The following is a 23,337-nucleotide window of genomic DNA, read 5'->3' as shown; positions in this document are numbered from 1 at the left end:
GAGACAAAGCTTGAACTCTTTGGCGTGAATGCCTGGCATCATATTTGGAGGAAACCAGGCACCATTCATCACCAGGCCAATACCATCCTTACAGTGAAGCATGGTGGTGGCAGTATCATGCTGTGGGGATGTTTTTCAGCAGGAGGAACTGGTAGACTAGTCAGGATAGAGGGAAAGATGAATGCAGCAATGTACAGAGACATCCTGGATGAGAACCTGCTCCAGAGCACTTTTGATCTCAGACTGGGGCGACGGTTCATCTTTCAGCAGGACAACGACCCTAAGCACACAGCCAAGATATCAAAGGAGTGGCTTCAGGACAACTCTGTGAATGTCCTGGAGTGGCTCAGCCAGAGCCCAGACTTGAATCCGATTGAACATCTCTGGAGAGACCTGAACATGGCTGTGCACCGACGCTTCCCATCCAACCTGATGGAGCTTGAGAGGTGCAGCAAAGAGGAATGGGTGAAACTGCCCAAAGACAGGTGTGCCAAGCTTGTGGCATCATACTCAAAAAGGCTGTAATTGCTGCCAAAGGTGCATAAACAAAGTATTGAGCAAAGGCTGCGAATACTTATGTACATGTGATTTCTTCGTTTTTTATTTTTAATAAATTTGCAAAAATCTCAAAAAATACTTTTTTCACGTTGTCATTATGGGGTATTGTGTGTAGAATTTTGAGGGAAAAAAATTATTTATTCCATTTTGGAATAAGGCTGTAACATAACAAAACGTGGAAAAAGTGAAGCGCTGTGAATACTTTCCGGATGCACTGTACAGTATTCTATCATACAGGTTGAGTTTCCCATATGCAAAATGCTTGGAACCAGAATTATTTTGGATACTGGATATTCTATATTTTGGAATAATTGCATACCATAATGAGATTCAGTATCTTGGTGATGGGACCCAAGTCTAAACACAGAATGCCTTTTATATTTCATATACACCATTTTATTCATTATCTTTAAGAATATTTAGCAATAAACAAAGTTTGTGGACACTGAGCCATCAGAAAGCAAAGGTGTCACTATCTCAGTCAATGCTCCAAAAATTCAGTATATTCACTATTCTATTCCTTATTTTGTTGTCCTCAATAAAAGTTTAAGGTAACAAGGTAAAAAAAAATACTTATCAGTGCATCAACATTGCAGTCAGTGCAGGAACTTGCGCTTTCGAACACTTTGTTGCAGTGGAGGTATGGACTAGTGTTATACTGTTTTTTCTACAAAATAGGTCAGGATCCAAAAATGGATTTGTTCCAGGTGCCACCAGATTTTATTTGAATCAATGTGTGTATACTTTATTAAACAATGATGAGGTATATGCATTTTGGAGAGATTTTCTACACCCAGCAGTATATGTGAGCTATAACTTTTTTTTTTTTTTAGTAGTTATAGATGAATATAAAGTCTTTGCCCTAATAAAACATAATTTGGTTATTTGGAAAGAGAAATAGAAAAAACCTTTAGGGTATTTAATGAGGGGTAATAAGCTGCTGTAAAGAGGGAATGTCGACCCCCTAGCTTGTAGAGCAAAAACGTAAATAAAGGAATAAACAGGGATAAAATATTACCAAAACGTATATAAGAATATTAGGATGAAATAAAATAATGTGTGGATCTATGTGACATCACATATATAATTTCTTACAAAAACATTTATGCATCACATAAGTGCACTGATGTTAGCAGAATGGTATAAAAGGATTAAAGGATTAGAATTAATCATCCAATAGGTAAGAAAATCTGTATATACTGTATGTCCAGTATTGACTGAATAGTTCAATCCAATACAGGTTGAGTCTCCAATAGCCAAAATTCCAAAATATATGAAATTTGAAGTCTCAAGAGAAAACAAAGAGGGATCACATGTAGAAGCAGTTCCACAAATATAATATTAGTAATGTTATTAACACTATGAAGTATAGAAAGTGTTAACGTTAGAAGGGACTACCCTTTATTAACATCCTTAAATATCTAATGTTGAACCAAGTTAGTAGGCAGACTCAGTAGCACCTACACAGCAGAGAGGTACTTAGCAAACGAGAGAAAGGTTCTGCTTGTTTCATACAGCATACTTGGGGATTTATCTAATCACAGGGTATATGGTAATAGAATATCTGCCCGAGGAGGGAGCATGGGAATTTTAGTGGAGATAAAGTGATAAGTCCTTTAGAGAAATGGGGTGTATTACATTAGATCTTGGGGTGTGACGTGCGCTTTCCTCCCAGAAACAATGTGTGGGAAAGACCTACCACAGGAGTTTAGGAGATAAATCTGATGAGTGAGCTACTATTTGTTGTAATATTGATGTATTTTATTGTATTGCTACCTTAGAGTATAATAAAGATACCACTGTATCTTGCCAGTTGTCTTGTCTGTGTGATCCTGAACCCTAAGGTACCTTGTGTTACCTAAAGAGCCCCAACTAACAACAAGGTACCCCACAAGGCTGATAGCACAATGGGATTAATTTTGTTTTGAACAATTAGGATCAAACTTTATTTTAAAATGTGGATTTAAACCGTGAATTATTGAACAAAGGCTATTAGTACTCTTTGGTTAAGGGGGTTGGGTATGGAATGCCAGCAGTCGGGACCCTGGAGTCCAGATAGACATCCATTGACACATGCATGGATAAATCAACTAGAACAATATACTTGTTAGAATTACTCTCCCATAACTATAGGCACATTCACACTATTGACTGACACACTCAAGGTGTAGCACTTTTGCTATTAAAAAGGGGCCCTCACACACCTATCCATTTTGCTTCACATGGCACAATTCCCATCCGGTGTACTTTTTCATCTTTGCTACTTTTTCCTCAATTTTACAACTTACTGTAGTTCGCATATGGGGGGTCATTCCGAGTTGTTCGCTCGGTAAAAATCTTCGCATCGCAGCGATTTTCCGCTTAATGCGCATGCGCAATGTCCGCACTGCGACTGCGCCAAGTAAATTTGCTATGCACTTAGGAATTTTACTCACGGCATTTTCATCGTTCTGGCGATCGTAATGTGATTGACAGGAAATGGGTGTTACTGGGCGGAAACAGGCCGTTTTATGGGCGTGTGGGAAAAAACGCTACCGTTTATGGAAAAAACGCAGGAGTGGATGGAGAAACGGGGGAGTGTCTGGGCGAACGCTGGGTGTGTTTGTGACGTCAAACCAGGAACGACAAGCAGTGAAATGATCGCAGATGCCGAGTAAGTCTGAAGCAACTCAGAAACTGCTACGAGGTGTGTAATCGCAATATTGCGAATACATCGTTCGCAATTTTAAGATGCTAAGATTCACTCCCAGTAGGCGGCGGCTTAGCATGAGCAAATCTGCTAAAATTCACTTGCGAGCGAACAACTCGGAATGACCCCCATGGTGTAGTAGGTATTTAGGATTATTTTTTCTGTTGCATTAGAATTTGTATAAAGGCTCAGATTAAGGGGTATATCCAATTAGCCCCGGTAAATTACACCATGTTGTGAGATACCTGGCGTGACCAAGTGGCTTTGAGAGATGCAGCATACTGTAGGGTGGTAGTCATGTGACCGCCGGTCGGCTGACCGACAGTCACATGACCTCCTCCGTGAGCCCGACGGCTCACTATCCCGATGGTCGGCATGCCGACCAACAGGGACTATTTCCACTCGTGGGTGTCCACGACACCCATAGAGTGGGAATAGAACCCGTGGCGACCGCAGGTCGCCGAGCCCGCAGCGTGGCGAGCGCAGCGAGCCCGCAAGGGGCTTGCTGCACTCGCCCCTCCCCGCCGGGATCCCGGCGTCGGTATGCTGCCGGGATCCCGGCGTCGGTAAGGTGACCGGCGGTCAGGAGACCGCCGGTCACCCGTACTACACCCATACTGTACAATCTTCTTATTTAAAATTTGCATTTTATTCGCACCACAGACGTAGCAAAAAGCTGCCCACATTGTACCAGAGATACTAGGCTGCGACTTTCACTGCACATACGTTTTTACACACATACAAAGTCACAGAGGAAGCACAATAGAACTTGGCTTGAGAAAAAGCCATTGCATCATAGCACTTCTTACACAGATACAGACTCCTTAGCTCACAGATGTACAAATTGATCAATATAATCTAGCAGAATAGTTCTGTTGCTTCCAGTTGTCTTATAGTTACAAATTTGATGCACGTTTTGAATGAAAAATATGCTTGCTGCAGCTGCATTTCACTGGACCTGGTGCACAGAGAGGGGCTGTTCGGCGCGACTGAAGCCACAGTCTATGAGGCGACATCTATATTCTTAAGTTTAGGCAATAAATACTGCTCACCTGAATAATGTTAATGCAAAGATGGCAGACATTATCTTGTGTGGTCTCCTGCTGAAATATCTGCAAAGTGAAAAAAAAAAAAAAAACATTTATAAGAGCCCCAAAACACAAATAGTAGCCAGCAACAGATCAATAGTCTGGTAATGTGAAAAATAATATCAGGTAAACAAATAAAAAAAGCTTCTGTGCTCATACCAATGCACATTTTATCAACACTGTTAATTACACCACCAAAAATGTAGGTGACGATAGGAAACAAATGTTGCATTACCAGCAAAAGTTGAGCAATCATTTAATAAAAAATAAAAATAAAAAAAACACATGAAAAAAATTCTAGAATGTTCAAGTTAATAATAATAATTAAAAAAAAAAAAAAGCATCAGCATTATGTGAAAAAATAAGATTTTACTCACCGGTAAATCTATTTCTCGTAGTCCGTAGTGGATGCTGGGACTCCGTAAGGACCATGGGGATTAGCGGCTCCGCAGGAGACTGGGCACAACTAAAGAAAGCTTTAGGACTACCTGGTGTGCACTGGCTGCTCCCACCAAGACCCTCCTCCAGACCTCAGTTAGGATACTGTGCCCGGAAGAGCTGACACAATAAGGAAGGATTTTGAATCCCGGGTAAGACTCATACCAGCCACACCAATCACACCGTATAACTCGTGATAGGAACCCCGGTGAACAGATGGCTCAACAATAACCCTTTAGTTAGGCAATAACTATAAACAAGTATTGCAGACAATCCGCACTTGGGATGGGCGCCCAGTATCCACTACGGACTACGAGAAATAGATTTACCGGTGAGTAAAATCTTATTTTCTCTGACGTCCTAAGTGGATGCTGGGACTCCGTAAGGACCATGGGGATTATACCAAAGCTCCCAAACGGGCGGGAGAGTGCGGATGACTCTGCAGCACCGAATGAGCAAACTAGGTCCTCCTCAGCCAGGGTATCAAACTTGTAGACTCTTCCAAAAATGTTTTAACCCGACCAAGTAACAGCTCGGCAAAGTTGTAAAGCCGAGACCCCTCGGGCAGCCGCCCAAGAAGAGCCCACTTTTCTCGTGGAATGGGCTTTTACAGAATTAGGGTGCGGCAGTCCAGCCGCAGAATGTGCAAGTTGAATCGTGCTACAGATCCAGCGAGCAATCGTCTGCTTAGAAGCAGGAGCACCCAGCTTGTTGGGTGCATACAGGAGAAATAGCGAGTCAGTTTTCCTTACTCCAGCTGTCCTGGAAACATATAATTTTCAGGGCCCTGACTACATCCAGTAACTTGGAATCCTCCAAGTCCCAAGTAGCCGCAGGCACCACAATAGGTTGGTTCACAATAAAAAATTATACCACCTTAGGAAGGAATTGGGAACGAGTCCTCAATTCCGCCTTATCCATATAAAATACAGATAAGGGCTTTTGTATGACAAAGCCGCCAATTCTGATACACGCCTGGCCGACGCCAAGGCCCACAGAATGACCACTTTCCACGTGAGGTATTATAGCTCCACGGATTTAAGTGGCTCAACCCAATGCGACTTCAGGAAATCCAACACCACGTTGAGATCCCACGGTGCCACTGGAGGCACAAACGGGGGCTGACTATGCAGCACTCCCTTAACAAAAGTCTGAACTTCAGGCAGTGAAGCCAGTTCAATTTTGGAAGAAAATCGATAGAGCCGAAATCTGGACCTTAATGGAACCCAATTTTAGGCCCATAGTCACCTCTGACTGTAGGAAGTGCAGAAATCGACCTAGCTGAAATTTCTCCTTTGGGGCCTTCCTGGCCTCACAGTACGCAACATATTTCCGCCATATGCGGTGATAATGGTTTGCGTTCACTTCTTTCCTAGCTTCAAATAGCGTAGGGATAACTTCCTCCGGAATTCCCTTTTCCTTCAGGATCCGGCGTTCAACCGCCATGCCGTCAACGCAGTCGCGGTACGTCTTGGAACAGACAGGCCCCCTGCTGCAGCAGGTCCTGTCTGAGCGGCAGAGGCCATGGGTCCTCTGAGATCATTTCTTGGAGTTCTGGTTAAAAAGCTCTTCTTGGCCAACCCGGAACAATGAGTATAGTTCTTACTCCTCTCCTTATTATTATTCTCATTACCCTGGGTAAGAGAGGCAGAGAAGGGAACACATACACCGACTGGTACACCCACGGTGTTACCAGAGCGTCCACAGCTATCGCCTGAGGGTCCTTGACCTGGCGCAATATCTTTGTAACTTTTAGTTGAGGCGGGACGCCATCATGTCCACCTGTGGCCTTTCCCAACGGTGTACAATCATTTGGAAGACTTCTGGATGAAGTCCCCACTCTCCCGGGTGGAGGTTTCTTAGTTGTCCACTCCGGGAATGAACACTGCTGACAGTGCTAACACATGATTCTCCGCCCATCGGAGAATCCTTGTGGCTTCTGCCATCGCCATCCTGCTTCTTGTGCCGCCCTGTCGGTTTACATGAGCGACCGCCGTGATGTTGTCTGACTGGATCAGCACCGGCCGGTGTTGAAGCAGGGGTCTAGCCTGACTTAGGGCATTGTAAATGGCCCTCAGTTCCAGAATATTTATGTGTAGGGAAGTCTCCTGACTTTGCCATAGCCTTGGAAGTTCCTTCCCTGTGTGACTGCCCCCCAGCCTCGAAGGCTGGCATCCGTGGTCACCAGGACCCAGTCCTGTATGCCGAATCTGCGGCCCTCTAGAAGATGAGCACTCTGCAGCCACCACCACAGCGACACCCTGACCCTTGGAGACAGGGTTATCTACCGATGCATCTGAAGATGCGACCCGGACCACTTGTCCAACAGATCCCACTGGAAAATCCTTGCATGGGACCTGGCGAATGGAATTTCTTCGTAAGAAGCTACCATCTTTCCCAGGGCTCGCGTGCATTGATGCACCGACACCTGTATACGTATTAGGAGGTCTCTGTCTAGAGACAACAACTCCTTGGACTTCTCCTCCGGAAGAGACCCTTTTTATCCTGTTCTGTGTCCAGAACCATACCCAGGAACAGTAGACGCGTCGTAGGAACCAGCTGCGACTTTGGAATATTCAGAATCCAGCCGTGCTGTTGTAGCACTTCCCGAGATAGTGCTACTCCAACGAACAACTGCTCCCTGGACCTTGCCTTTATAAGGAGATCGTCCAAGTACGGGATAATTATTTCGGCCATTACCTTGGTAAATACCTCGGTGCCGGGGACAGACCAACGGCAACGTCTGGAATTGGTAATGACAATCCTGTACCACAATATTGAGGTACTCCTGGTGAAGAGGGTAAATAGGGACATGCAGGTAATCATCCTTGATGTCCAGTGATACCATGAAATTCTCCAGGCTTGCAATAATCGCCCTGAGAGATTCCATTTTGAACTTGAACCTTCGTATATAAGTGTTCAAGGCTTTCAATTTTAGAATGGGTCTCACCGAACCGTCTGGTTTCGGTACCACAACATTTTGGAATAGTAACCCCGGCCTTGTTGAAGGAGGGGTACCTTGCTTTCACCTGCTGGAAGTACAGCTTGTGAATTGCCGCCAGTACTACCTTTCTCCGAGGGCAGCCGGCAAGGCTGATGTGAGGTAACGGCGAGGGGGAGTCGCCTCGAAATCCAGCCTGTATCCCTGTGATACTATTTGCAGAACCTAGAGATCCACCTGTGGGCAAGCCCACTGGTCCCTGAAGTTCCAGAGACGCGCCCCTACCGCACCTGTCTCCCCCTGTGGAGCCCCAGCGTCATGCGGTGGACTCAGAGGAAGCGGGGGAAGATTTTTGATCCTGGGAACTGGCTGCTGGTGCAGCTTTTTTCCTTGTCTCTGTGCAGAAAGGAAGCGCCTTTGACCCGCTTGCTTTTCTGAAGCCGAAAGGACTGTACCTGAAAATACGGTTCTTTCTTAGGCTGTGAGGAAACCTGAGGTAAAATTTTTCTTCCCAGCTGTTGCTGTGGATACGAGGTCCCAGAGACCATCCCCAAACAATTCCTCACCCTTATAAGACAGAATCTCCATGTGCCTTTTACAGGCAGCATCACCTGTCCACTGCCGGGTTTCTAATACCCTCCTGGCAGAATGGACATTGCATTAATTCTGGATGCCAGCCGGCAAATATCCCTCTGTGCATCCTTTATATATAAGACAACGTCTTAAATATGCTCAATGTTAGCAAAATATTATCCCTGTCTTAGCGTATTAATATTATCTGACAGGGTATCAGACCACGCTGCAGCAGCCCTATTTATGCTGAGGCAATTGCAGGTCTCAGTATATAACCTGAGTGTGTAAATACAGACTTCAGGATCGCCTCCTGCTTTTTATCAGCAAGTTCCTTCAAGGTAGCCGTATCCTAAGACGGCAGTGCCACCTTTTGACAAACGTGTGAGCGCCTTATCCACCCTAAGGGATATCTCCCAACGTGACCTATCCTCTGGCGGGAAAGGGTACGCCATCAGTAACTTTTTAGAAATTACCAGTTTCTTATCGGGGGAAACCACGCTTCTTTACACACTTCATTCATTCATCTGATGGGGGAACAAAACACTGGCTGCTTTTTCTCCCCAAAAATAAAACCCCTTTTACGTGGTACTTGGGTTCATGTCAGAAAATGCGTTACACATTTTTCATTGCCGAGATCATGTAACGGATGTTCCTAGTGGATTGTGTATATGTCTCAACCTCGTCGCCACTGGAGTCAGACTCCGTGTCGACATCTGTGTCTGCCATCTGAGGTAACGGGCGTTTTTTGAGCCCCTAATGGCCTTTGAGACGCCTGGGCAGGCGCGGGCTGAGAAGCCGGCTGTCCCACAGCTGTTACGTCATCCAGCCTTTTATGTAAGGAGTTGACACTGTCGGTTAATACCTTCCACCTATCCATCCACTCTGGTGTCGGCCCCACAGGGGGCGACATCCCATTTATCGGCCTCTGCTCCGCCTCCACGTAACCTTCCTCATCCAACATGTCGACACAGCCGTACCGACACACACCGCACACACACAGGGAATGCTCTGACTGAGGACAGGACCCCACAAAGTCCTTTGGGGAGACAGAGAGAGAGTATGCCAGCACACACCACAGCGCTATATAATGCAGGGATTAACACTATAACTTAGTGATTTTTCCCCCAATAGCTGCTTGTATACATATATTGCGCCTAAATTTAGTGCCCCCCCTCTCTTTTTAACCCTTTGAGCCTGAAAACTACAGGGGAGAGCCTGGGGAGCTGTCTTCCAGCTGCACTGTGAAGAGAAAATGGCGCCAGTGTGCTGAGGGAGAAGCCCCGCCCCTTTTTCAACTGACTTTCTCCCGCTTTTTCTGGAATACTGGCAGGGGTAATTTTACATCTATATAGCCTCTAGGACTATATATGATGTAGATTTGTCAGCCAAGGTGTCATATATTGCCCTCAGGGCGCCCCCCCCCAGCTCCCTGCACCCATCAGTGACCAGAGTGTGAGGTGTACATGAGGAGCAATGGCGCACAGCTGCAGTGCTGTGCGCTACCTTGGTGAAGACCGAAGTCTTCTGCCGCCGATTTTCCGGACTCTTCATGCTTCTGGCTCTGTAAGGAGGACGGCGGCGCGGCTCCGGGAACGAACACCAAGGTCGGGTCCTGCGGTCGATCCCTCTGGAGCTAATGGTGTCCAGTAGCCTAAGAAGCCCAAACTACCACCTGTTAGGTAGGTTCGCTTCTTCTCCCCTTAGTCCCTCGCTGCAGTGAGTCTGTTGCCAGCAGATCTCACTGTAAAATAAAAAAACTAAATATACTTTCTTTCTAGGAGCTCAGGAGAGCCCCTAGTGTGCATCCAGCTCAGCCAGGCACAAGAATCTAACTGAGGTCTGGAGGAGAGTCTTGGTGGGAGGAGCCAGTGCACACCAGGTAGTCCTAAAGCTTTCTTTAGTTGTGCCCAGTCTCCTGCGGAGCCGCTAATCCCCATGGTCCTTACGGAGTCCCAGCATCCACTTAGGACTTCAGAGAAAAACAATTGGGTGCACTGAGGCAGAAAGGAACGTTAATAGGTCTCTTACAACATTCCTAAGCCTTTCTACGTTACTATAGCCACATTTGTGTCCAGGCTTCATGAATGCAAATGATAAGAATTAAACTCTGCCCACCAGTACACAGTACCCAAATAGTGACACAACCTCCTTTGCTTTACCCAAGAGATCTTGTGTTCAAAATCTACAGTACATACTATATGCAAGTTTTGGACAGATGAAGACATTAGGAAAAGCATATACCGTATATACTCGACTATAAGCCGACTTTTTCAGCACTTTTTTTTGTGCTGAAAAAGCCACCTCGGCTTATACTCGAGTCAGCGTTATATGCCCCACAGTGCCATGTGTGCCAGATATGCCCCACAGTGCCAGATATGCCCCACAGTGCTAGATACTTACCCTCCGTCGCTCCCGCGCTGTCGTCTGAAGGAGGGACACAGAGAGCGCAGCGCTCGGCTCTCCTGTGTCCCTCCTGCATCTCCGGCGGCAGCGGCGTCTGTGTGGTAAAGGAAGTGCATGAATCGGCACTTCCTTTAACACACGCCGCTGCCGCCGGAGACGCAAGAGGGACACAGGAGAGCCGCGCGATGCGCTCTCCGTGTCCCTCCTTCAGACGACAGCGCGGGAGCGACGGAGGGTAAGTATCTAGCACTGTGGGGCATATCTGGCACTGTGGGGCATATCTGGCACACCTGGCACTGTGGGGCCCATCTGGCACTGTGGGGCCCATCTGGCACTGTGGGGCATATCTGGCACTGTGGGGCATATCTGGCACTGTGGGGCATATCTGGCACTGTGGGGCATATCAGGCACATCCGGCACTGTGGGGCATATCTGGCACTGTGGGGCATATCTGGCACTATGAGGTCTGTGTACGGGTAGAGCTGCATTTCCCACCCTAGGCTTATACTCGAGTCAATAAGTTTTCCCAGGTTTTTGTGGTAAAATTAGGTGCCTCGGCTTATATTCGGGTCGACTTATACTCGAGTATATATGCTCCATTAAATGAAAGGAGTGACTGGTATGAAGAATGGTAGATGAATTCAATTCAAATCATCAATCACATACATGTATGTGAACAGAGCTTACAGTAGATACAGGTTGAGTATCCCTTATCCAAAATGCTTGGGACTGGAAGTATTTTGGATATCGGATTTTTCCGTATTTTGGAATAATTGCATACCATAATGAGATATCATGGCGATGGGACCTAAGTCTAAGCACAGAATGCATTTATGTTACATATACACCTTATACACACAGCCTGAAGGTCATTTTAGCCAATATTTTTAATGACTTTGTGCATTAAACAAAGTGTGTGCACATTCACACAATTCATTTATGTTTCATATACACCTTATACACACAGTCTGAAGGTCATTTAATACGATATTTTTAATAACTTTGTGTATTAAACAAAGTGTGTGTACATTGAGCCATCAGAAAACAAAGGTTTCACTATCTCCCTGTCACTCAAAAAATTACGTATTTCGGAATATTCCGTATTTCGGAATATTTGGATATGGGATACTCAACCTGCAGTATATTTTTGTTCAGTTTTCATCATATTAGTTTGCTAACGATCACAAGTGGACAGGTCACAAATTCCATACTACTCAACAGTTTAAAAAGCAAAATCAGGGCATCAGCCCTGTTTATTAGGACCTAGTGAAATCCTTTTAAGAACTACAAATAGAACCCACATTTGACAGACATGACCATTTTTCTGATAGCCACACCTCCTTATGGTTGTACTAATCAGGAGAATGTAGGAGTACTCCCCATACTGTTTCTGCATGATGACAGGTTATACGGGCCTGATTCCCTGTTCTATCAGTGCCGATCCGATCTGTCAGAGTATCCGCAATTTACAGCACGTTACAAATCCCTTGCCGATTCTGATCATTTTTGGGTCAGAATCAATGAATTCAGGATTCCAAACATGTTGGATTTTGTAGATACCCTGAATCAGTCATCAGGAGAATTGCCTGGATACTCCCCTGATGTATGGGTACCTTTACTATATTTGACCTTAAACTTGAGACTTAGGGGTATATTCAATAAGAGTTGGGTCCATTCCGACATGCAGTTGTCGGAATGGACCCGACAACCACTATTCAAAAAGCGCCCAAATCCGATTGTCGGATTGGGCCGTTCCCGTGTCCTGTACTGCTGCTGTGGTCAGTGGCTGCCACGTGCGCTGACAGCAGCTATGGGGGGAGCAGAGAGCAGCGGCCGGCGGAGGGAGCAGCTTGGCAATCGGTGGCCATAGCTAGCAGCGGGGGTGATGTCTGCGGTGGTGGGGGAGGCACCACAGGGAGAGAGGTGCCTGGCCAGGGGACGGCCGTCAAGGTACCTCTCACCCCAGTAGCCCGCCGCACCGCTCCCTGTCTCCTCACTTCAATCCGACTTGTTTTCAAGTCGGACTGAGTTTGTCAGAAAGGGGGCCAAAACCTGTCGGATTTGGCCCCGTTTCCAACAGCAGCAGGCGGATTAGCGGGTTTTCCGCCGATCCACCTGCTTTCCGACAGACAGCATTCCGACAAGTCGGGTTTCCCGACTTGTCGGAAAAAATGTGCCCCTATTAAATAGGTCGGAACCCCTTCCGACCTATTCCAGTCGGAAATTGCAGTCTTTCCGACAAGACGGCAGTTTCCAACTCTTATTGAATACACCCCATAATGGAAGAAGGAAATAAAGATAAAATCCAATAAGGAGCTCCGAGTCTGGTCGATCACATTTTAAAAATGATCCAAACTGCTCCCATTTACACTAAATAATTAATCCTTCATTCCATCGTTATCCACTGAATATCATATAGTTGCCCATATAAAGTTTAAGTGAACAGGACACATTATGAAATGACAATTTGCTGTATTTTTAATACATGCTACATAAATGTAGAAGACTGCTTTATGAAGCATGCTATGAAAATAAAAGACGACTATGGACAGTGTGAAAATAAATCAGAGACAAATTCCATATTACAAAGTCTACATTGATTAACGGTCAGATTATATGCTCAATGACCCATAAACTTATTTTAACAAAACTAGCCCACGTGCATTTATTAAGCACAGACAACATTAATGACACAGAGCAGGCATTCCCAAAAGGCACACTAACAGTCCAGGTGTTAGTAATATCCATGCTTAAGCACAGGTGATGTAATTAGTATCTCCGTTATTTTGATTTAACCATGTGTGGTGAAGCCTGGATATCCCTAAATCCTGCACTGAAAAGCTAGGTACACACTATACAATTATCTGTAAGATAATTGCCAGATCTAGCTGGTTGGAATTAAAATCTGGTAATGGATGAGAACAAATTACAATCTATAATTTGTTCCCAAACACTGGAAAACGAACAAAACCTGCTGTTCATAAATATTGGTTAAACACAAATTTAACCAACTTGGATGAACAACTGTTTTTGACAGTTTTCCAGTGTTTGGGAACAAATGATAGATTGTAATTTGCTCTCATCCATTACCAGATTTTCATTCCAACCAGCTAGATCTGGCAGATTATCTGACAGATAATTGTTACCTATCTTTAGTCTGCCTTGAGGACCGAGGTTGGGAATACCTGAGAAAGAGCCTCTCAGGAGTGCAGTGAGCCATTCTATGCCTGATTAGTGAAGCTCATACTTCTCTAATCAGCGGAGAAGTGTGAGAGCATGGTGGTATAATTTATGTATATAATATCCCTTTCAGACTGACAAAAATTTCCTGGGTTATTGTACATGAACGCGCATCAACCCGGGAAATTGCTCAGTGTGAAAGGGTACAGGATCAATATCCCTGTACGAGCGTCCCGAAATTTCATCCCAGGTCCCGACCAGGGTTGAATCCGGGATCGCCCAGAGATGCGGTGCAGTGTGAACGGGTATGCCGGGTCAAGGCGACCCGGCACCCGTTCTCTGCATAGGAGGAGGCGGTGCTTGGAGATGATTATCTCCAAGCACCACCTCCGGTAGCGTCAGCGGTGACGTCACCACCCCGGCAATATGCCGGGTCGGGCCACAAGTCTGAAGGGGTCTCAAGCCGGGTCGCACCTGGGAAGCACCCGTGTACACATTCCCGGGTGCCACCCGGCTCTTGTCAGTCTAAAAAGGGTATTAGTCAGCTCAGTGAAACAAAGACTTTAATATACAGTATATTAACATCACCTAGTGGCTCTATATGTTTTTGAAAAAAAAAAAAAAAACTATAAATCATTGCTTTTCAAACTGTAATTGTAATTTTTTTCACCTCTAGGCTAAAAGTTTCTTATTGAGAAATTCAGGGAAAAAAATGTAATTTAAGTAAATTAAATGTAAGTATATTATGTACAAACTATAAATCATTGCTTTTTAAACTGTAATTGCTGCTATTTATCAAATACTGAACATCCAAACTGAGGGTACTGCCGCTATACTCACAAATTTATGAAAGCACTGTTCATCCGAGTAAAAGTTTTACAAAGCTGCATACGGATTTAGCCAATTAGAAAAAAAACTAATTACCCATACTTGAGCATAAGAAAAATATAAAAATGGGCTTCAACAGAACCGTATCAGAAAATATGGTCAGAAGAAAGTCACATAAGACAGGTGGTTCTTCCCCTTCTCAGTCACAGCCCGTAACAAATATGGATGGGAACTCCGACCTCACGTCCCAACCTGACATGACCCCCCCCAGTGTCCCAAACTGCTAAAGAGATTCTCTCGGTGCTAATGCCCCATATTGATAGGAAATTAGACGAATTTAGAGATTCATTTCAGTCCGCCCTGCGAGAAGTGGCTTCGAATACCTCGAGAATATCGGAGGTGGAGCAGAGAGTCAGTGATCTAGAGGACACGGTCCACAACGTGGAGTCCTCGGCTGACTCGTCCATTGGCATGATTCGGGAGCTACAAGACAAGCTAGATGAACTAGAAAATCGAAATAGGAGAAATAATCTTCGCTTTGTTGGTATCCCGGAACATGTCAAACCTTCCCTATTGGGTGACTTCCTGGCCTCTCAATTAGTTCCTGCTCTCCATATACCCGACAAGATGGAATTCCCCCAGGTTGAAAGGGTTCATAGGGTGGGGGCTGAGCGGGAAGGTCCTAATCCCCCTCCAAGGCCGGTGGTGGCCTGTTACTTTGATTATAGGACGAAGGAAATAATATTACGTGCATATAAGAAAATGGGCAAATTAGTCATTGAAGGTACCCGTATATTGATTTTCCAAGATTTCTCAGTGGCGGTCACCCAAAAACGCAAGCATTCTCACCTGTTTGCAAATTTTTAGTAGAATCGCAAAAACGCTTTGCCTTGCTTTACCCTGCCAGACTGAGGGTCACCGATAATGGCCGCACTCTTTTCTTTGATGACCCAGAAGAGGCCCGCAGGCATTTTCTGTCCCCCCTCTCCCTACAGAGTTCACCAGTAACGCTATCCCAGAGATCTCCCAATCGCTGAATGGGTTTGCGAACACAAGTATGGTTTATGTACTTTTACACTGTTCTCAATTTAGCGATGGGGAACGAGGTTCTATTTTCTACTCGCCCCTCTTCAGTTAACAGTTATTATGTTATTACTTAGGAGAATGGCTCTCCACATTCTGTTTACTGTTTGTCTTCTGTTGATTCTAAGAGTTGGTTGCAGTGTTGTCACTGTGATCCTCCAGGAAAATTTTTGGTATGAGAAAACTCAGAAAAGGTTATTGAAGCATGACTTCTTATTTCTTGATAATTGTGATATGTTTAATCTATTATACTTACAAATGTTTATGTTGTATTTTGGCGCAATGGTGGCAGAGAGATGGGAACACCTAGCCGAGAATGGGTTTGATGGGCTGTCCTCCGCTTGCTGGGACGGGGGACCCCACCATGCATTGATGGGACCGTGTGGTGGACCTACCGCAGTGAAATCTGGGATTGGATGATGGCAAGTAGTATACATAGTTTGCCGTACCTACCTCCCCACGACTCGATTAAATGCCTATCATGGAATGTAGGCGGGCTCAATACCCCCATTAAGTGTCACAGGGTCTTATCCCATCTTAAGAAATTCAGTCCAGACATCATTTTCCTACAAGAAACCCACTGGAAGGAAGGTGATGGTTCCTCCCTCCGCGCTGGCTGGTTAGGTGATTGTTTTTCGGCCTCATTTGTAAACAAGACCAGAGGGGTGGCTATCCTTTTTGCACGACACCTCCCATACACCATTTTAAACATTGTCCAGGATCCTGATGGTCGATATTTACTGATAGATGTTAAGATTGGAGATGCCACATACACTCTTATGAATATATACGCTCCCAACACTCAGGTGTCCGAATTTCTGACTAAGGTAACCTTCCTGATACAACAGCGGGAGGCTTTTCCATTAATACTTGGAGGGGACTTCAATACGGTGCGTGATCCGACCCTGGATAAAACTCCAATCCCGTCCAACCGACATTCTCCTATCTGGTCTGCACTAGTGAAATTTATATTGGGGCTCCAAGTGACTGATGTTTGGAGACTTTTTAATCCATCAGATAAATCTTTTACTTTCCATTCGGGGGTCCACCGCACGGTCTCTCGCTTAGACTATTTTTTAGTGGCGGACTCCCTAATTTCCGAGGTGACTTCCGCAAATATTGCTGAGATTCTGGTTTCGGATCACGCGCCGATTGAATTTTCATTTAGGATGCCACGTATAGGTCCCACATACCGCACCTGGAGATTTCCTGCATATTTATTCCAATCAGAAAAATTCAAGGAATACCTGAAACGTAACTGGCTAGACTATGTAGACAACAATATCACACACTGGAATGACCCGGTTCTTTTCTGGGAAGCATCGAAGTCTGTGATGCGTGGTAGTATCATCTCATACGTATCTGGTCGCAATAAAATTCAAAAAGACCAATATCGCTCCCTCTCCCATAAGGTGCAGACTACGTTTGCTGAGTATGTGGCAGACCCCTCGGAGGAAAAATTAATTATATACAATCAGGCTAAATCTATATTGGAAAACTTTTTACTTTCCCAGGCTCAATCGCGACTAGACTATACGAAAAATAAATATTACAGATGGGGTGCCAGGACGGGACGTTTGTTGGCCTCATTAACTAAAGGCTATATAGCGAAGAAACCATATTGTTTCCATTAAAGACACTAGGACTTCTCTTTGTCTGACACGAACCTCTGACATATCAAAGGCCTTTTATGATTACTATTGTAAGCTATATTCTGCTAGACCATCGACCCCAGAGTCGTTAGATGACATTATTGGAGAGGCCAACTTACCTAGTCTAGATTCAGAACAAATTGACCTTTTGAACTCAGAAATTACTGAGGAGGAAATAAGGTTGGCAATCTCTTCCTTACATACTGGTAAAGCACCAGGACCAGATGGATTTTCGGGAGAGTACTTTAAAATCCTGTCTACTGACATTGTCCCGACGTTGTTAGAACTGTATCGCACTATCCATAAAAAACGCCCATACTACCCCTCCTTTAACGCTGCCTTTACAACTCTCATTCCGAAACCTGACCGCGACCCTACACTATTGAGCTCCTATCGTCCTATTACTCTATTAAATGTGGACTTTAAAATTCTATCCAAAATAATGTCCTCTCGACTACAACTATTCTCTTCTTCCCTTTGTTCACCTCATCAACTAGGCTTCACTCGAGGCAGACAACTAGTCAAAGGTATTCGTACAGCCATTGCTTCCATTGTCGCTTCCAACAATAATCCCACCGTTCCCAATATGCTCCTGAGCCTAGACGCTCAGAAAGCTTTTGATACGGTATCCTGGCCCTTCTTATTTAAAGTTCTATCAACCAGAAATTTTGGCTCAGATTTTATCAATCTTATACAGTTCTTCTATAGCTCCCCCACAACTCTTCTCTTAATAAACGGCACGAGAAGTGATCCTATTGTCATGTCTAGAGGTACCCGCCAGGGTTGTCCTCTGTCTCCCCTACTTTTTAATTTGTCCCTCGACCCTTTACTCCGTATAATTGATTCTTGGCCCACCCTGAAGGGTATTTCGGTTGGCTCGGTGGAAGTAAAACTCACTGCATTTGCGGATGATGTTCTGATTTACATGTCTAATCCTAAACATTCCCTCAGGCCATTGCTGGAATTGATTTACAGGGTGGGATCTCTCTCTGGCTTTTTCATTAACTTTGAAAAATCTAGTGCACTCTATCTGAAAAAGGGCTTTTATAGACCTTTGTGGGCGACACAATTACCTTTAAACTGGACTAAAAAGAAACTTCCATACCTGGGAGTTCTTCTCCCCAAGAACATTATAGACCTTTATGATGTAAATATTGGGAAAACACTTTCAAAGCTCACGAGGGATCTCGAGGCGATGGTACACTTGCCACTTTCCTTTTTAGGAAGGACGAACATAATTAAAATGATATACTTCCCAAAACTCCTTTACCCACTACAAGTCCTCCCCCTTCTACTTTCCAGACAAGATCTCTTACAAATAACGGCGGCCTTTAGGAAATTTATTTGGAACAACAAGCGGGCGAGAATTGGTCTATTTAAACTAGGTCAGCCTAAAACCAATGGGGGAGTTAACTTCCCAGACATTCTGACGTATAGTTATGCTTCCCATGCTCGTTATATCAAAGACTGGTTGTCTAGTACCCACACCTACGCTGACTCACTTCTCGAACAAAATTTCATTCCGCATGTGTCCTTGGTAGCTTTTCTACACCTGACTGACGCCGAGATTTCCTCTAATTTAAAGATTAATCCCCTCTTAATGACTACGAGGAAAGTTTGGCTGTCCTTGAGACATAAATACAAATTACATAAACATATATCTATCCATTTGCCTTTGTTACGTAATCCGGGTTTTCAAAATGGAGAGGCCGCTTCTTCTTTTAATGACTGGAAATCTTTAGGAGTTTGCAACATAGGCCAGCTCATTAACCCTAGATCCCATAAACCACTAACATATGCGGAGGCCTTATCTAAATACCCTTGTATTGGCCCCCAGAACTTTGCTTTCTTTCAAGCCCAACATTATGTTAGTAAAATTTCCAGACTAATACCTCCAACTGATTGGGGAAATCAACTAGACCAAATATTAATGCGACCAGAACAATCCAAAGGGGCTATTTCATTCTACTACAAACAACTCCATACCACACTAGATCATTCTCTATATAAAACTGGTATAGCCCAATGGTTGGAACACTTTCCCAACTTAGATGTAGATGGGTTACTGCACATGTTACATTTTTCAATAGCTACGTTCCCAGCTGCCAAATACACAGAAATGTACCTTAATATCTTTCATAGATCTTATATTTCTCCACACAGGGGTTTCTTGATAGGCCTATTAGCTGATCCTTCCTGCCCCAAATGTGGCCATCATTCGGCTGATCTTTATCACTGTTTCTGGGCCTGTCCACTTTTAAGACGGTTCTGGATAGCAATATGGCGCTTTGCCTCCCAACATTTAGTTTACATTCCTCTTACACCGGAATGGGCCATATTTGGTGTCACACCCCCTGGTATCAGAGTTCCCAAACCTGTTAAAAAATTGTTGTTGGCAATCTCATCGGCAGCTAGGAAAGCTGTCTTGCAAATGAGGGTCCATAGCTCTGCTCCGACACTAGAAATGTTTAGAGACAAACTATTTTTCATTTGTCATATGGATTGGCTTGAGGCCTCACTTCAAAAAGAATCTCGCACAGAATCATTTTTCGCAACATGGGAAAGTTTTATCGAAACACTTCCTACTCACACTAAAGAGGCCATTAGCCTATGTTTTCGCAACACACTCTGGTATGAAACCAGGATTTTTCTTAGAGACCCTCCCATCGCGTTTGATAGCGCTGATTAGTGGCTATGCCGTGTTCCTGTCTCTCTGTAGGTCTATGGAGTATTTACAGATGTTGCTTGGTACCTTATAATATTGTACAAATTGCCCGCATATATGTTCTTCCTTGCGCCATGTACTATATTGTGTGACTGATATGTTATGTCTTCTTTGTTTTGTTTTCCTTTTTTCTCCTTGATTATCATTCACAATGTTACTGTGCTTATTGCTACTTTATTTAAAGAAATGCTTCAATAAAGAAAAATGTTTAAAAAAAAAAAATGGGCTTCAGTGGTTGTCAAAACTAAGCGCCTTGGCACCCTGGGGTGCATTGGGACACTTGCAAAGGTGCCTTGGGCTTGTGGTCCAGGACCAACTCAATTTATAATCAATGTTAAAGCAAAATCAGTGCTTGTGGCTTCAAATCATAAAATATGCGGACAAACAGAAGCAAATCCTTTCCCTGACCACAAACTAGCCTAAAGATGACCTATAAACACAATTTACTTACATTTTTTTTTTTTCTCTGAATTTCTCAATAAGAAACTTTTAAACTAGAGGTGAAAAAAATTCTGGCACTCTAGGGTGCTGTGACTTAAAAGGTTTGGCAATCAGTGTACTATACTATATTATATGTGGAAATAACCCTATGCCTGTCACCCACCACCCAGGGATGTAAATATAAAAATCTACAAAAAACAACAACCCAAAGTTTCCTCATGCCCTGACCCATGCATGCAGTGATATACTTACGCTTGCTTCTGCAGGCTTACACTCTAAGACACCTTTCAGTGACTGCAGAGCCTGGACAACACACTGCTCAAATTGAGATGGCTACAAAATGAGAAAGAAAAAAACACCACAAATTTAACAAGCAAATTAAAAGGTACAAACATTTTAATAGTGCAGACATGTGAAACCTTGATTGATTTTATTAAGTACACATTTAAAAGGTTTACACCACTGCAACTAACATTGCTGTCTGAAGTATCATTGGATTTATTGCCATATTTGCAATACTTTCTATGCATAACAACTGCAAAACCATACTAATGTGCAATGTGGACATCAAGAAAAGGAAATCTTACTGTAACGTCTGCCCATTTCAGTTAACAATAGTTTTAATTATTAGGATTCTAAAAAATAAAACCACTTCTGTGGTATCATTATTTATAACTTTAAAAAGAGTCACCTCAATTATGCAAATTCCAAGTTGTTTCTGTTACTAGTTAAGTTCAAAACATAAGGTATGTATTGCTCATTAAACGGCAATATTTTCTGAGCACACGAGGAGACTGTGCGGATTCATTTGATATATTACACTTGTATATTGTGTGCGACAGTCTCTATACGGAGCAGAACAGAACCTGTATTGGAAAAATGCTGCGACTGCTACATTGTAGCACTTTGTATACAGTTTCAGAGACTCAGTCGCACATAGATATACTGTATGTGTCATATCAAATTAATCAGCACAGTCTCACTCCACATAGGCTGTTTGGCATTACTGCAGCAAAGATGTATGAGGACACATCTGTATGTAACACTCTCAACACCTACTGTAGATGCTACTTTTTACTAATGTAACACTTTTATTGCTACTTTTCACTAATGTGATGCCTTGCGGAGGTTGGCCTGATGGGTCCCATGCCATGGACTCTAGCCTTAGAATGTAAAGCACCCACCCGATGATGAGGTCACCTGGACGTGGTGAGTGGGCCCATATTTTTTGGAAAAAATATGCTAAAGCACATAATTTTTGCTCTATGTTAAATTGCGAAGTTGTATCATAATTATTACGATTAGCATGTGCATCTGGAATTTCTCTTCTTTCTGTGTGCAACTACAAGTCTCAGTAGGGTAGCACCTTTCGTTATGTTAAGATTTAAGGTGTGCAGTCTAATCCCCTTCCCCCAATATATATAACTGTGTGTACACATGAGGGTGGAGACTTCACCTTGACTAGCACCCCTCCCACCTGTCCTAGGTGTTTTTAATTAGGAATGTGTTCCTTGCAATTGCAGACTGCATAATGAAATGTGCGCTATGCATGGTAAGACCTTGATAAATGTACACACTATGCCAGTATTAGGGATGGGTTTGGAGCTTGGAACCCACTGGGCTGCTTTTGGGCATCATATTATAACCCTTTTATCTAGCACTTTTAGCACATACAGTATTATGATGTTTTTAGCAATATAACACTTCTCAACACCCCAATTATTTCCTTTCACCTATGTAACACTCTCAAGGCATAGCTGCTACTTTTCACTAATGTGGACTGTGGGGTTCCATGCTCTTGACTATAGCCTTAAAATGTTAGGGATCTGCCTGATAATAATGTCTCCTGGATGTGGTGGTTGGGACAATATTTTTGGACAAAAATGATGCTAAGCACCTCATTTTTGCTCCATGTTAAATTGCAGAGTTTAGCATAACTATTATGATTAGCAGTGCTTAGGGTGTGCACCTACAATTTAATATATATATATATATATATATATATATATATATACACACACATACAGTATATACAGTCACACATATACACACACAGGTTGAGCACCCCGTATCCTAATATTCCGAAATACAGAGTTTTTGGAGTGAGACTGAGATAGTGAACTTTTGTTTTCTAAAGGCTCAATGTACACAAATTTTGTTTAATACACAAAGTTATAAAAAATATTGTATTAAATGACCTTCGGTCTGTGTGTATAAGGTGTATATGAAACATAAATAAAGTGTGTATGTACACAAACTTTGTTTAATGCACAAAGTTATTAAAAATATTTGCTAAAATTACCTTCAGGCTGTGTATAAGATGTATATGAAACATAAATGCATTCTGTGCTTAGACTTAGGTCCCATCGCCATGATATCTCTTTATGGTATGCAATTATTCCAAAATACGGAAAAATCCGATATCCAAAACACTTGTGGACCCAAGCATTTTGGATATGGGATACTCAACCTGTATATAAATATATATACGTTGGTGTGCACCCAGGTTGATAAATGGTTAATGGATGGAGTGCCGGTCTGTATGTATGTATGTATGTATGTATGTATGTATGTATGTATGTATGTATGTATGTATGTATATATATATATATATAGAAAGTGGGGTAGACCTAACAATAGCGCTAAATGAAGAGCTCAACCTCAAGACGTACTCCCTGTTAGACGGAGTACAGAAGTACAAATGCAGAGAAAGGGGTGGTGTCTAAGGGAGCTGAACC

The 23,337-nt window shown here is 43.5% G+C and overlaps 1 protein-coding gene and 1 long non-coding RNA gene across 3 annotated transcripts in view; one reads left to right on the top strand and one right to left on the bottom strand.

Annotated features, from left to right (window-relative positions):
- EXOC2 (exocyst complex component 2) overlaps positions 1 to 23,337 on the bottom strand; it is a 546,170-nt gene that overhangs the window by 149,935 nt on the left and 372,898 nt on the right. For both annotated transcript variants that reach the window (XM_063923055.1, XM_063923056.1), the window contains 2 exons: positions 20,852 to 20,932; positions 4,300 to 4,359 (listed from right to left, as the gene is read on the bottom strand). In XM_063923055.1, coding sequence (XP_063779125.1) covers positions 4,300 to 4,359; positions 20,852 to 20,932 — 141 coding nt within the window. The remainder of the gene's footprint in view (positions 1 to 4,299; positions 4,360 to 20,851; positions 20,933 to 23,337) is intronic.
- LOC134927929 (uncharacterized) overlaps positions 1 to 23,337 on the top strand; it is a 158,729-nt gene that overhangs the window by 6,127 nt on the left and 129,265 nt on the right. The gene's annotated exons all lie outside the window — the stretch shown is intronic.

This window comes from Pseudophryne corroboree, chromosome 5 (assembly GCF_028390025.1).
Source record: "Pseudophryne corroboree isolate aPseCor3 chromosome 5, aPseCor3.hap2, whole genome shotgun sequence".
Classification (NCBI taxonomy): domain Eukaryota; kingdom Metazoa; phylum Chordata; class Amphibia; order Anura; family Myobatrachidae; genus Pseudophryne; species Pseudophryne corroboree.
Note: the sequence above shows the minus strand (reverse complement) of the source record. Positions and strands in the feature narration are given on the sequence as shown.